At 39.0% G+C, this 15637-nt stretch overlaps 1 protein-coding gene across 1 annotated transcript in view; it reads left to right on the forward strand.

The window, feature by feature from the left end:
• Window positions 1-15637, forward strand: part of xrn2 (5'-3' exoribonuclease 2) — a gene marked incomplete in the record, with an annotated part of 55874 nt that overhangs the window by 7445 nt on the left and 32792 nt on the right. Inside the window, 12 exon segments of the mRNA XM_034123834.1 lie at window positions 240-312; window positions 595-645; window positions 810-967; window positions 1583-1657; window positions 3786-3919; window positions 5135-5192; window positions 6241-6348; window positions 6834-6878; window positions 8204-8332; window positions 9751-9795; window positions 12777-12868; window positions 14467-14602. Coding sequence (XP_033979725.1) covers window positions 240-312; window positions 595-645; window positions 810-967; window positions 1583-1657; window positions 3786-3919; window positions 5135-5192; window positions 6241-6348; window positions 6834-6878; window positions 8204-8332; window positions 9751-9795; window positions 12777-12868; window positions 14467-14602 — 1104 coding nt within the window.

A 15637-nucleotide genomic window follows, 5' to 3' on the forward strand; every position in this document is an offset into this window, starting at 1 on the left:
ACTAGCACCCACCCCCCAGAGCGCCACAGTTTCACCGCTAGGAAACGCTACTAGCCCCCCCCCCGCACCCCGAACTCTGACTGACTTCCCGCGTCCCTGATTATAGCCTTATATTTTGTACCCCATTAATACAACAGAACTTGCCTTTTGAACTTTGTTTGTGTTTTAATGTAATGCGCTGGTTGTTGACGTGAAAAGTGTTCATGTATATAACCTTTATTCACTTTGTATTTATCCAGGTGATTCTGTCTGATGCCAGTGTTCCCGGTGAAGGTGAACATAAGATCATGGACTACATCCGGAGACAGAGAGGTACAGTGCGAAGGAGAGCAGAAACAAAACAACACATCCTACAGTCAACAGCAACATACAAAACAAAACTAGCCTTACAAGTGCTTCAAACGTTCATAACATAAACGTGAATACACACGAGAAAAGTCAATATTGTGCATTAATTCTAGCTTTTCTCACACTTGAAATACTGTGGAAGAAAATTAACTTGTGCATGTTAAGACTTTGATCTGAGACTAAAACAAATACTCTACAAACACAAGCTGACACACATTATATTGACTTTGTGAATTTATTTTGCAGCTCAACCCAACCACGACCCAAACACACACCACTGCCTGTGTGGAGCTGACGGTAAGACTTTATATCATGCTCCTAAATGTGAAATAAATAAGATTATATAAAAGTAATTCATGTTCCAGTCTGAAGTGACCTTGATGTATTGTTTTTTGACTAGTTTCTAAGTCAGTATGTCTTCATTATTAACCCTTCTCTCCTCCTAATGTGTTGATGTTCAGCTGATCTGATCATGCTGGGCCTGGCCACCCACGAGCCGAACTTCACCATCATTAGAGAGGAGTTCAAACCCAACAAACCGAGACCCTGCGCCCTCTGCAACCAGGTCGGACACGAACTCAAAGACTGCCAGGGCCTGGCTCGAGAGAAGCAGGGAGAGGTGAGTCCAGGAGAACACTCATCCTTGTTTCACATGGATGAGATATTCGGTCATCACTGTGGCAAGAAGGGTTCTTAACGGTCCCCCTATTATACTGTTCTTCATCAATATATCACAGGTCTCAGATATATACAGAACCTGTCTCTGATTGGCTGAAACACCAAACAGATCATTGCAGCATTACCCATAATCCCCTCTGTTTCAGCCCTGTTTCAAAAGTGCTGATTCTGTGTCTGTAGCTTTAAATGCTAATGAGCTGCTGCTGGCCACGCCCCTCTGAGAGATGATTGGTTAAAAAGAACACAATCGTGCTCTAGGAGGAGATTCAAGTGATAAGGGGGGGGGGGGGGGGTTACCTTGGTTGCTGATTGGCTAAGCACAAGACAAAACATCGTTATGACATCATAAAGTGGGCAAAATCTGATCAGCTCATTTTCAGACAGGTTTTTATAGAAATGGATCAGGACAAAAAGAGAGAATCTTTTTTCCACAGAGGGGACACATGCTGATGAAAAAGAGACATGAAGAAGTGGATGTTGCATAATAGGTGACCTTTAAGATGCTGCCATCTTTCCACGAATGATATTTGATCCGTTGTGTTTCCCTCTCTTTCAGCACGATGAATTTGCCGGCTCGATGCCGGGGTCTGAGCAGGAGTTCATATTCATCAGACTCTGTGTGCTGCGAGAGGTAAGACTTTATCTCCTTTTGGGAAATAAATAATGTAATGGCTTCCTTCTGTGAATGTGGGATTGTCATGAAGGTCCATGTACAGGGTAGGGTGTCCGCGGGGTCTTAAAAAGTATTAAAAGTTGATAAATAAATTTAGCGAAAATGAAGGCTATTAAAAAGTATTAACCTGTTTCACGCCTTCCCCCCGGTACCGGGCGGATAAACGCGTCATTTGCAGGAAACAACGTCTAAGGAATCTTAATATTGAATAAAACTATGAATGTGTTATATCCATGTAACGGGAAGAAACTCAGCTAACTGATCTTTTTAAAAAAAAAAATCAAGAAAACCCCACAATGCTAGCACTCAGCCTCTGAATTAGCCTCGACGAAAAAACGTAACCTACAAAGGCACATAAACTCACTCAGAACTCCCTTATTACTTATCCTAGATGCACAACCAAACACTCTTTTTTGGTGTCCTGGAGACACTGAATCTACCGGTGCCCACCTCAACACTCAGTGATAAACATTCGCGACGCTATCAACGAAAGCGTACATCATCACATGTGGAGCTAAGAAGCTAAACACGTAAATATGGCTTACCTTGGTCAAAAGTGGTCTTCAATGGCATTAAAACGATAAAAAAACGATGCTGCAGTTAATCCATAGGTTCATCCTATGTGTCTGTGCCTTCTTTGAAATTATTTCTGATAATCCATAAGCAATACAACTGCGTTTTAGTTTCCAAACTCCAGAAGGAGACATTCCTCCAGTTTAGTTTCGCTTTCCACACGCGAAGCGGCAACATTTTTTCTTTACAATGTGTGTCTATGTGAGTCTCCTCCTTCGATTCTATTGGCTCTAACGGTCACAAGGGTATGTCAACCAACCAGATCGAGCAAGGGGGGCCAGAGATAGGTCAAATCCACCCAAATGACCCCAGATGGCCCAGTTTTTGGCTAAATCTCCTTAAAAAGGTCAAATTTCACTTGTTTTGCATCAATCTTGATACAGGGTACTTATTATATGTTGTACTTTGGATTCCTAAAGCTTTTAGTCTACTAACCCATCATCCAAGGGTAGTTTTCACTATCTGTAAAAAATAATTTTTGGACGGACACTATAATTTACAGTTTTTTACTATGTAAAATCTGAATTTTCTTTAAAATAAAAAACATTTATATTGATTCTGACACTTCTACATCCAACTCACAGGTTTATCATTACTTTGAGAAAAAAGATTATTAATTTAACCCTTTTAGAAGGGAAGATATGGTCATTTGTTCTGGGAATGTCATTTTCGAGCCTGAGACCTGAAAAACAGGCTCAGAGTGGAACAGGTTAAAGGGCATTTTCCAAGGTATTACATTTTGTAGCTAGTTTTCAATAAGTATATAAATGGTCCAAAGAGGTTGTATTCTACAGTCTGCCTGAATGTAATCATTGCGTAGGTGTGTAGTGTGATTCTGTGGAGTTTATTTATGGCATCCCGTTGGATTTGACGTCATCTGAACAGGACATCGCACGCTCACTGCTTGATAGCGCGCGAAGCTCCGTTTACGCCGGTTGTTAAACAACATCGTTACGGGGAAATGCAAGTCTGCGTCCAAATGGTTGGAAGATAAGGAGGAAGGACGATCAATACTGTATATAGTCAATGTGAGGTAAAGTGTGTCGCCAAGGTAACCGGTTAGAACTCCAAGTGGAGATGAGGTCTTAAAATGTATGGAAAGGGTCTTAAAGGTCCACAGAGAGTAGAACAAACGGAAAGTAATGAAATGTAAAATCACATGTGTGTTTTTTACAAGTTATTTAAAATACCAGCCCTCCTCCGGTCGGTTGTGTTTGAACTAAAGATTCAGATTCAAAGGTTTTATTGTCATGTAAGCTACAGTGTAGAAATGGCAATGAAATTCTTCTGACCTGAGCTCCTCCAACAACGCAACATATATAATAAAATGCAAATAAAAAATAGTGGAAGAAGTCTATATACATGTCAATAGAATATGATGTGTACAAGAACAGAATATGAAATAATGTACATTTAAATACGGTAACTAGACTGGGTATAAGAGCGAACATTGGTCTTTAGAGAGAGAAGCACCGTACAGATAACTGTTTTAATTCTTCCTCCATGTTTTCAGTATTTGGCTCGGGAGCTGACGATGGCCAGTCTGCCGTTTCCCTTCGACTTCGAGAGGAGCATAGACGACTGGGTCTTCATGTGTTTCTTCGTGGGAAACGACTTCCTGCCTCACCTGCCGTCCTTAGAGATCAGGTGAGCTCCAGGGCGATGTCCAAAATCGCAGTAAAACCTATGTTTGTCTAAATGCACAATATATATGTTAAAGTGCCGTTTCTTTATTAAGTTTTCGGTGCTGCAGAGTTCTGAAAAGTTGTATTCAAGAGACTGATCCTCTTAAAAGAATCCCACCATGATCCTTTTAGTACAATTGTCCACTAAAAGGAGAGTTATGATGCAAAAACGACCATTCCCTTCAATTATGTGTATCATATCGCATCTGCAATATCAGTCAAAATGATGTCAATTTGCACTTTTTCCAAACCGTGTAGTCCTATTTGGTTTGAGCTAAATATCCCAATTTAAAGTGGACCTATCATGCTATATTTGAATAATATAGTGTAGGACCATACCTATATAAGGCATATTTATACTTTTCAAAATACCAAACAGATCATGCATTTTAGCCATGCCTCATTTTGCTCAATTTGACATTTTTTAGATCTGTTTTAGCAAGGGCTGATTCAGTGAGAACAGCACCATCTACAGGCCTGGCATATGTACTACAACGTCTCCAGTGCTTTAGAACAGCAATGGCCGTGGCTGTCTCCTCCTGATTGGTGGAGTTGGCCCAATAGCCGTAGCGCCACCGTCCTGACGTCAGGACAGTGTTCAAATCTGGATCAGTTTTTATCAGATCCGTTGCAGCCCCTTTTTTAGAGATTTGGGTATGGAGAAAAATAGAGAGGGTTGTGTTTTCTGACACTTGGTGAGTTCCCTGGAACACCGGGGACACATATTCATGTAGAAAAGACGTACACAAGTGCATTTTGCATGATTGGTCCCCTTTAAAATGTACACTTAATGCCTGCCGTCCTTAGAGATCAGGTGAGCTCTAAGACAATGTCCACAATAGCAGTTAGCGCAATATTTGTTAAAGGCACAATAAATGTAAAAAAATAACCGTTTAGTTTTTTCAGAGTTGTTCCGACAAAATATTTGTTTGTTTGCTACAGATCCTCTTAAAAGAATCACACCATGATCATTGTAATACTATTGTCATCTAAAAGGAGAGTTATGAAGCATTTTTGTGCATCGTATCTTAATTGCAATATCACTCAAAAATGATGTCAATTAGCATTTCTTTCCAAATCCTGCAGTCCTTTGGTTTTTAGCTAAATATCGCAATTTAAATGTTACACTTAATAACTCGTCTGTCATTTTAACCGGAGATGTTTTTGTGTCTCACAGAGAGGGAGCGATCGATCGGCTCGTCACCATCTACAAAGACGTTGTGCACAAAACTGGAGTGAGTATTATCACCTGTTTGTGTCTTAAGTGTTTCCTGTTGTGGGTGATTTATCTTTTAAAGAAGCTCTTGTACTAATGAGAGGTGGGAGGTAGTGGAGTACAAATACTTCGTTACTGTACTTAAGTACTTTTTTCTGGCATCAGTACTTTACTCCACTACTTATTTTTCTGACGACTTTTTACTTTAAATTTTGAACACAAATACCTGAACTTTCTACTTCTCACATTTTGAACCCAAATACCTGTACTTTCTACTTCTTACATGTTGAACACAAATACCTGTACTTTCTACTTCTCACATGTTGAACACAAATACCTGCACTTTCTACTTCTTACATTTTGAACACAAATACCTGTACTTTCTACTTCTTACATGTTGAACACAAATACCTGTACTTTCTACTTCTTACATGTTGAACACAAATACCTGTACTTTCTACTTCTTACATGTTGAACACAAATACCTGTACTTTCTACTTCTTACATGTTGAACACAAATACCTGTACTTTCTACTTCTTACATGTTGAACACAAATACCTGTACTTTCTACTTCTTACATGTTGAACCCAAATACCTGTACTTTCTACTTCTTACATTTCCCAAACAGGCTGGTTCCTTTAGTTTGAATGTGTGTTTGGTGGCGTGATCATTATTATTTAGAGTCATTGCGTGCCTATTGATTTGAACACGATCCGTGTATCCATCATTTCCTGGTCTTCTCTAAAGAAGAGGGACCAATGAAAACGTTGTCATGTTGCCGTTGTTCAGCATGGAAACATTCATTAGCTAACAATGACATTATTGTTCTATTAATATAAAGGGAGGTCAGGTACTCTTTAAAACAGCTGCTAGCTATGGGTACTTTTTACTGAAGTACATTTCAAAGCCTCTTTACTTTGACTTGAGTAAAGAAGTTTAGTCAGTACTTCTACTTTCACCAGAGTATTTTTAAACACGAGTATCTGTACTTCTACTTGAGTGAAGGATGTGTGTACTTTTGCCCTCTGGTACTAACCTGTGTGTGTGTGTGTGTGTGTGTGTGTAGGGATACGTTACACACAACGGCTATGTGGATCTGGAGCGAGTGGAGTTGATCATGCAGGCGGTCGGCGTCGCAGAGGACAATATCTTCAAGAAACGCAAAGAGGACGACGTAAGATTTCTGCAGCTTTTCACAGCGAGCATTAAACACCAAGCTCAGAAAACATACAATAATTGATAAGCTAAATATATTGGAGTTTAAGGCTGTATCACGACTCTTCTGATAGGCCTATATCCCCTTGTTTTTAGCATAGTAACACACCTTTGTATCATAGTTCCTGAACTATAATAATAATTTAAAAATGTTTTTAAAGTAACTGTTGAAACAAGATCTCTCAGAATGCTGCATACTTACGAGTATTTAAAGTTCCAGTAAGGCTTCCTGTGTTATTACGACATGTCTTTTGGATTATATCTCTCAAAATAAAGAACTGGAAAACTATTTTGCAGGTTATAAATACTAAAACTGAGGTTAATAAAGAATACAACACTAAAAGACATACATACATCACATGATACACCACAGCAGTAGTGTATATGTTTCTATTGTAACCTTTTATTAATTGCTTTCTGTGATTCACACTTTCGTCTTTTTAGGAAGGCTTCAAGAGAAGAATGAAAGAGAAGAAGAAGAGGATGAAGGTGAGTAAAGCGATGATGATGAAGCTGGTATTACTTACCTGATTAACCTTGAGTTTATAAAAGGGAGCATCTCGAACAGAAACTCCAGTAGTAATGGACATAGTCATTCAAGCATGTTTAAAGTTGTTTTAAACAGTAGTTACACATCTACCAGATGTATCAAGCTCACTTATGCCGCATTTCCACTGCAGGGCCTACCACGGCTTAGTACGGTATAGTTAGGCCTTGGTAGGCCAGGCTCACTTTAGCTGGGGCAGTCACTATAGTAACGCAGTGTAGGCGGAGCCGTGACGTCATCTTCAATGCGAACCACAAAAACAACACAGCCGTTAGCTGTTAGCCCTCAGAGCTCACAGCTCCTCATATCTGTTCAGAAACAAGACAAAAGTTAAACAAGTACAAACCACAGACTGCCTGTGTCATGGAGAATACAGTCGCTGCTTTATTTATGTCTGTATAGGCCGTTGTTGTGAGTGTGGACGGTCGGAGCATATACTGCGTGAGCTTAGCCGATCTCCATTCAGAAAACACGCATTTTAAAAGGTTTTTCCCCTGCCGTCTGTCTGCAGACTTGACAAAGCATTAATTCATGGTTTTTACTAACCGGTATCAGTATGTTGTTACTTCGGCATCATTTTGAAACGTGTATTACAATTAAATCACGGTCAAATATGTCCATCTTGTTGTAGTTGTAGCCCCCTTGCCAGCGATTCTCTCTCTAGTTTAGCAAACTCAGCCCGACTCAGCCCTGGTTGTTGGCCCGGAAAGAACCTGGATTTGGAGAGCCAGAAAAACTGTGAAAAAGTACCCGTTAGCCGGAACTACCCCTAGTGGAAACGCAACAGAAAACGGGCCGGGTTTGGCACGGCGCGCTTAAACCGTGCTACGCGCTGCAGTGGAAATGCGCCATTACTTTGATCATCAGCAACAGATTATTTTGTAGTTGCGGTTGTAACGCCTTGCTGCACGCCCGTCTGTCCCAGTCATTCCAACCAGTTGCGCCTTCAATCCTCCCATAATCTCCATTCTCCAACATAAAACGGGCAGATTTCAAACCTGAATGGGAAGTGTGAGTCGGAGAGCGCTGTTTGGTTGAATGACATGACTCCCATTCTTCCCATGTAGCTGTCACCATGTTTCTTGTGGTTATTTAATAGCTCTTTTTGATCCACTGTTTGTGTACAGTTTTATTATGCTGCTGTGTTTATTGTATTTTTGGCACAACAATATCTTTCGGGATAAATAAAGTCTTATCTTATCATCGCTAACGCACTCAACGATCCTAAAGGTATATATTTGCTGACCCTTCCTCTGTTTTCCCTCAGAATGAGCGGGGTCCGTCCCACATGACCTCGGGTCAGTTTGCTCCTCAGGCTCTGGGGAGGAGAGACAAACCCGACGCCGTTAACAACGCCCGGCACCAGGCCTCCGACATGAGGATGCAATCCAACAAGGTGAGATGAGATGAGATGGAACTTTATTATCCCCTTGGGGAAATGCAGGCGTTTAGAGGTTTAAACAGAGGATTCACACGAGGTACAAAATTAAGACAAAATTTAATAAAAAATGAACAGTACAAAATGTTTTTAAGATAAAGTAACTGTTGCAAGATATCACATATAAACGTTGTTTATATTATTACCAGGTAGGTTGACACGTACGAGGAATTTGACTTGGTGTCATGGTGCGTACATAAAAGTAAAACACAGATGGCGAACTATTTTAAGAACACTATAATACCTTACAAAAAAACAAGGCAAAATATTGTAAAATTGAAAATAATAGTATAACTACAGCACGGTCACATGACTTCACGTCACCACCGCTAAGCTAAAGGAGGCTAATGTTGGGCTATAAAGGAACTACAGCACGGTCACATGACTTCACGTCTCCACCGCTAAGCTAAAGGTGGCTAATGTTGGGCTATAAAGGAACTACAGCACGGTCACATGACTTCACGTCACCACCGCTAAGCTAAAGGCGGCTAATGTTGGGCTATAAACGAACTACAGCACGGTCACATGACTTCACGTCACCACCGCTAAGCTAAAGGCGGCTAATGTTGGGCTATAAACGAACTACAGCACGGTCACATGACTTCACGTCACCACCGCTAAGCTAAAGGAGGCTAATGTTGGGCTATAAAGGAACTACAGCACGGTCACATGACTTCACGTCACCACCGCTAAGCTAAAGGTGGCTAATGTTGGGCTATAAAGGAACTACAGCACGGTCACATGACTTCACGTCACCACCGCTAAGCTAAAGGCGGCTAATGTTGGGCTATAAACGAACTACAGCACGGTCACATGACTTCACGTCACCACCGCTAAGCTAAAGGTGGCTAATGTTGGGCTATAAAGGAACTACAGCACGGTCACATGACTTCACGTCACCACCGCTAAGCTAAAGGTGGCTAATGTTGGGCTATAAACGAACTACAGCACGGTCACATGACTTCACGTCACCACCGCTAAGCTAAAGGTGGCTAATGTTGGGCTATAAACGAACTACAGCACGGTCACATGACTTCACGTCACCACCGCTAAGCTAAAGGTGGCTAATGTTGGGCTATAAACGAACTACAGCACGGTCCACATGACTTCACGTCACCACCGCTAAGCTAAAGGTGGCTAATGTTGGGCTATAAACGAACTACAGCACGGTCACATGACTTCACGTCACCACCGCTAAGCTAAAGGCGGCTAATGTTGGGCTATAAACGAACTACAGCACGGTCACATGACTTCACGTCACCACCGCTAAAATAATTAAAAAAAAAAAATCTTTTTACAATCAAAGTAGATTTATGTTCATGACTCAGCGGTGCAGCCATGAAACTGATTTTTTGTATTCGTTTATGTTCCTCCAGGATGCCGCTCAGTCCCTTAAGGCCTCGATGAAGAACGGTGGCAATGTAAGTCCTTTATAAATTGCCAATTTAATGATTTTTTTAAAACCCCTTTTTGATATTTCTATCAACTTATATACGTGTGCCATCATTAGGTGAGGTTTTTAAGTACAAAGCCCTTCATTTTGGGCTTTTCCAGGCAGAAAATAATACATTTCTAGCAATTATTTTGATAAAATTAATCAGCATATGGAGGATTTAGTTTGATTAAAGGCCATACTAAGTGTTATCATCTGTGTCTTCTGAATATTTGACAGCATATTTTAACTTTTTACGACACCTCACAATCTGCAAATCATCCACATTTGGTTTTACGCACGTTTATTCATCCACATTTGAGAGGTGCGCAGACATCCACTTGTATAGCTCACTGTATTTCTGCTGGATAAACATAATGGAACAATGCATTCTGTATTTATGTCATATAATAACTCTTAAAGGTCTTCTACCAAGTACAATATGACCCAAAATCAAAAGCCATTCTTCGTTAAACAACCTGTTAAAATCAAATCCTTGAAGAATTGTGAAAATGTGACTCACTCATATTTTTTTTTTGACGCCAGTGCATATTTGAAGTTAAATTGTGGCTGATGGCAGGTAACGGTGTGTTTTTAAATGTGGACGTCGTTTTTATGCTTCCTTTCATGGTCATGTCTTTCAATTTACCCCCGGAGCTGTTCAATGTCCCGCCGATGTAAAGCTTTACATATCAACACATCGAGCAGCAGTAGCCAGACGAACATTAGCACATGAATGAACGAGAGCACAAAGGCTTCACAAAGGAGGAAGGCTGCTTAGCTATGGTGGAGATTTTTATATTTTATTTGATTGCTTCCATCAGTTTTCTTTAAACACAAAGAGTTTCAGTGCAGAGAAAAATAGTTGGGTACATTTTTTATAATCATCCAAGTGGTTTTATTACGTTACATGGTACAGAAAACTCTCTTGCTATTATTTAAAATATCATTTTATATGTTACATTTAAGAGCATTAAGGTTCGTTTGAACAGCTTTTAATCCAATAATTATTATTTTTTTGCCGAAGATTAAATGTTTAGAGTTTCAATGATTAGTTAAGAAATCAATAAGACACTCAAACAACGCTCTTAAACATACAAATATTCACTTTTTAAGCAAAAATGCTAAAAAATCCTAAGTTTCAGGTGCTCAGTTTTCAGGGTTTACTGCTTTTAATTTTATGTAAAGTTAATAAACTATTATATTTAGTATTTGTTCTGTTAAATGGACAAACCGAGACATTTTAAAGTCATAATCTTCCATTTTAAGACATTTTAATGCACTTTTTACATATATTTTCTGACTGTTTTTTATAGGAAATTAGTTTGTTTTCTGACTCATACAACGCATTTAAATATAAAAATAGTCACTTTTTATGACAAAATGCTAAAAAATCCTAAATTTCAGTTTTCAGGATTTTTTGCTTTTATTTTTCTTTAAAGTTAATAAACTATTATATTTGGTATTCGTTCTGTTAAATGGACAAAACAAGACTTTTTTTATGTCATAATCTTGGGTTTTAAGTCATTTTAATGCACGTTTTTCATAATTTTCTGCCATTCTTCGGACTGTTTTCTGTAGGAAATTAGTTTGTTTTTTGACACTCAAACAAAAAAAATAGTCACTTTTTAAGACAAAATGTTAAAAAAATCAAAAGTTAACTTATATTTGTTCGGTTAAATGGACAAAACAAGACTTTTTTTATGTCATAATCTTGAGTTTCTAGACTGCCATTTATTTCTCACTGTTTTATAGGAAATCAGTTTGTTTTCTGACTCTCAAACAACGTATTTAAATATAAAAATAGTCACTTTTTTAGACAAAATGCAAAGAAATCCTAAATTTCAGCTGCTCAGTTTTGAGGCTTTTTTACACTTAAAGTTAATAAACTATTATATTTTGGATTTGTTCTGTTAAATGGACAACTCAAGTCATTTTAATGCACTTTTTACATATATTTTATGACTGTTTTCTACAGGAAATCAGTTTGTTTTCTGACTCAAACAACGCATTTAAATAATAAATACTCACTGTTAACCCTGAGATGCCCGAGTGCCTGGACCCTACTCTCTTCCATAAGTGGGTCAAAAAGGACCCGTATTAGAATAATGTGTTTTTATGTCATTCTGGTTAAGAAAAATCACTTGTATAATCTTTAGTATTATATTTTGGACTACTCACACTAGAAATATTTTATATTTAATTTTTCACTATTTATAATTCTAGACATTTTTTTTACATTTTGAAAAAAAACGCTATTCTGAGACCCTCACAGTATTCCAGTCCCTTTTCAAAACTCATCTCTACTCCTCTTGTCTACTCATAGCCCACCCCCCATCAATCCATGCCGGTTGATCAAGTTTGATAGTCCTATACCCCCCCCACCCTAACCTTCCCTTATATTGTAAAGCGACTGTGAGTCCTTGAAAAGCCCTATACAAATATCATTTATTATTATTATTATTATACTGACAGGTTTCAGATCTTGCTGTGTAAAGTAATCTTCCTGAGAGGTGTCACTTGTGATGTAGTCTGTGTGGTCTACAGTGAATGTATTCCTGACAGCAACAGGTGATAAGAATCAAAGGTTCCCAGAGGATCCCATAGGAAATGCATGCGGGTCATTTTTGACCCACTTGGGGTAGAAATACAAAAACTACAATTTCTTAAAATGTATAAAATTTAAAATTTGAATGGCATGATATCAAAACATGTTTTTTGAGGAATAGCTGGAATATGAAATGATAACATTTTTTAATTACAAAGATACTTCAAGAAAACCACCTCACCGGGTCAAAAAAGACCCACTTATGCATCTAAGCAAAAGTGCAAAAAAAATCCCTAGACATTTTTATGGCATAATTTTGAGTAATTAATTGCATGTGTTTATTTTTCTGCCGTTGTTTCGCACTGTTTTCTAAAGGAAATGAGTTGGTTTTCTGATGTGTATGTTCTTGTTTTCCTCCCCAGTCTGCAGGGCCAAGCGGCAGCACAGACGGCCGCGGGGTCAAGAGGAAAGCTAACGACAGTGACAGCGAGCCGGAGCCCGAAGATGACGTCAGGTAAACACATCTTAAATGTACACTCACAGTAATGTCATGTCGTATTTCTGTGTTGGACCCTGAAGGCAGCATCTCCCTGGTTCCCTCGACTAAAAGCCAATGGGATTTCTCCATGTGATTTTGATTTATTGCAGAAAATAATCTCTGTGGCAAATAAACTTTTAGGATACTTACACGTTTAGTTCAGCAGAATAATGTCCACATATTACTTTCTGATTATGAGGGACTAAATCCTAATGATCCTCACAATTGAAAAGGTAAAACTAGGGAAGTGTTTTTGCTGTTAATTTGCTACAATTTAGATAATAAGTTAATTGTCTGATCCATCCACTACGCATTTCAATATAAAAGTGGGTTTTTCAACAACGTAGCGAGGATATTGGAAATATAACCGTTGAATATGTGCCAAAAAAAGTCCTGCTTCTCGCACTTAAGAAAACACAACTAGAGCGATTCACTCATTAATTCCACAGTGCTGCAGAACAAGCTGTTTACACACACACACACACACACACACACACACACACACACACACCTCTCTCTCTGCTGAACAGCTCCCACTTGCCTCCGCACGTGATTAATCTGTGCAGAGAAGAATATTCCGGTAAATTCCTCTGTGACGCTCTCCTCAAAGCTGCTAAATCCGTCGGGCTGAATTGGTATTCATGGAGGCTTTTCCTCTCAAGAGCCGCTCTCTGAGGATCCACACACACACACACACACACACACACACACACACACACACAGAGAGATGCTCTGCCGTATTTCATTATGTGTGCACAACACACATCTACCCAGAAGTCAAAGCCATTACACTGTTCCTGCAGCGGAGAGGAAGTTAATGCACATTTCATTTCAGCCTATACATGCTCAGAGCAGAGCTTTAATAAGCAAATGCATCGTTTAGGTGCATCTACAAACATGTGATCGACTCATCCAACAGTCACGTACACTTTAGTGTTGAATACATTTATACCTCAAGGTCACAAACAACAGAAGTGATGGAGAAAATGATGTTTAATCCACTGTCTTGAATCCAAAGAGAGCAGTGTGATGCATCTGGAGCTAAATACTGTGTGAGGAGACGATGATGGGTAAAAGGGTCTTGTGTTGAATCCTGGTCTTGTTGTGAAACCCTATTATCATTATATTAATATTAATAATAATAAAAACTATAATGCATGACATGGAGCGCTCTTCACATTGCTCAAATGCGCTTTACAGGCAAATATATATAAAAAGGTTTTTATTAGATTTGAGTTTTAAATCATAAAACGTTGCGTATTTACTTTATTTATAGTTTTCTTTAGTAAAATTATCTTATATTGGTTCCCATAATCGCTGTGAAACTCCTATACAGAGAATACAATCATAGAATGCTTTACTTTACAAACAAATAACAATAAAATAAAGGGTGGCACTTTCAATAAAAACCAAATAAAAACCACACTTTATTTCAACCTTCACCTCGCAAGATTTCCCCCCAAGTAATTGGCAGTGTTGTAATGTCACTAAGTTCTTTTACACAAGTTTAAAAAGAAGAAGTACATACTCTCAATCCTAATACACACTATATATATTCCTCTTTAATCCTGCAGGTTGTGGGAGGACGGCTGGAGGCAGAGGTACTACAAGACGAAGTTTGACGTGGAGGAGACGGACGACGACTTCAGGCAGAAGGTGGTGCGGTCGTACGTGGAGGGACTCTGCTGGGTGCTGAGATACTACTACCAGGTAACACTCAAAACATTGGTCAACGAGTCTTTAATCACTACTACCAGGTAGGGATGGGAACGATTAATCGAATATTCGAATATTCGAAGCACATCCGTGTGTGGCGGCAAAGTATAGACATTTTGACAAGAGAGATTTAGTTTTGCCGGTATTCAACATATTTGACCAGTCATAGTCCGGTAATTATTTACACTCTAAGAAGAGTCCTACACAACAGACATGGCGTCAAAAAGGAGTAATGTGTGGAAATATTTCGACCAGGTTAGTGAGCGCGGTGTAGAGTGCAAACTATGCCAAATTAAACTTATATATATACATACTATACCTTGCTATACCCGCAACCTCCGTTCCAGCTGAGAGGGTCTTCTCTACAGCTGGCCTGATTGTGAATCGCCTCCACACATGAAAGCTGTAGGCCTATAGCTGTCAAACTGTGATCACCAGTTCAATACATTTGACAAATTCGACTTGGTTTCTATACTTATTTGAACATGTATTTATTTCCAAAAGTTTTTTTTTTTAATAGGATATTTACATTTCGGTTAACCGTTTTTTGGGGGGTCGAATATACATTTGCTTTCAAATTCCCATCCCTACTACCAGGTAACACTGAAAACATTGTTAATGACACAATGAACTGGTCAACGAGTCTTTAATCCCTACTACCAGGTAACACTGAAAAGCTGGGGCGGAAACACTTCAAATGAACTGGTCAAAAAGACTTTAATGATCAAGAGACACAGAAGCAAATGTCTCTCCAGCAACTACTCGCACTAAAGAGTCTGAACACGGCACTTTAAGACTGGTCGTCAAACTGCAAGATGATATCTCAACTAGCATTACATTCTTTGATAATCATAACTCATTACGCCACTCTGCGTAACTACTACCAGGTAACACTGGGGGGGGGGGGGAAACGCTTACAATTAACCTGTTAAGCCCCCGTCGGCGGGTCTTTTTTTTTTTCACAAATTAAAAAAAAAAAAAATGTATTTATACATTTTTTTTAATTTAATTTTGTTTCTTTGGATGGAA

Source organism: Trematomus bernacchii, unplaced genomic scaffold (genome assembly GCF_902827165.1).
Source record: "Trematomus bernacchii unplaced genomic scaffold, fTreBer1.1, whole genome shotgun sequence".
NCBI classification, from domain to species: domain Eukaryota; kingdom Metazoa; phylum Chordata; class Actinopteri; order Perciformes; family Nototheniidae; genus Trematomus; species Trematomus bernacchii.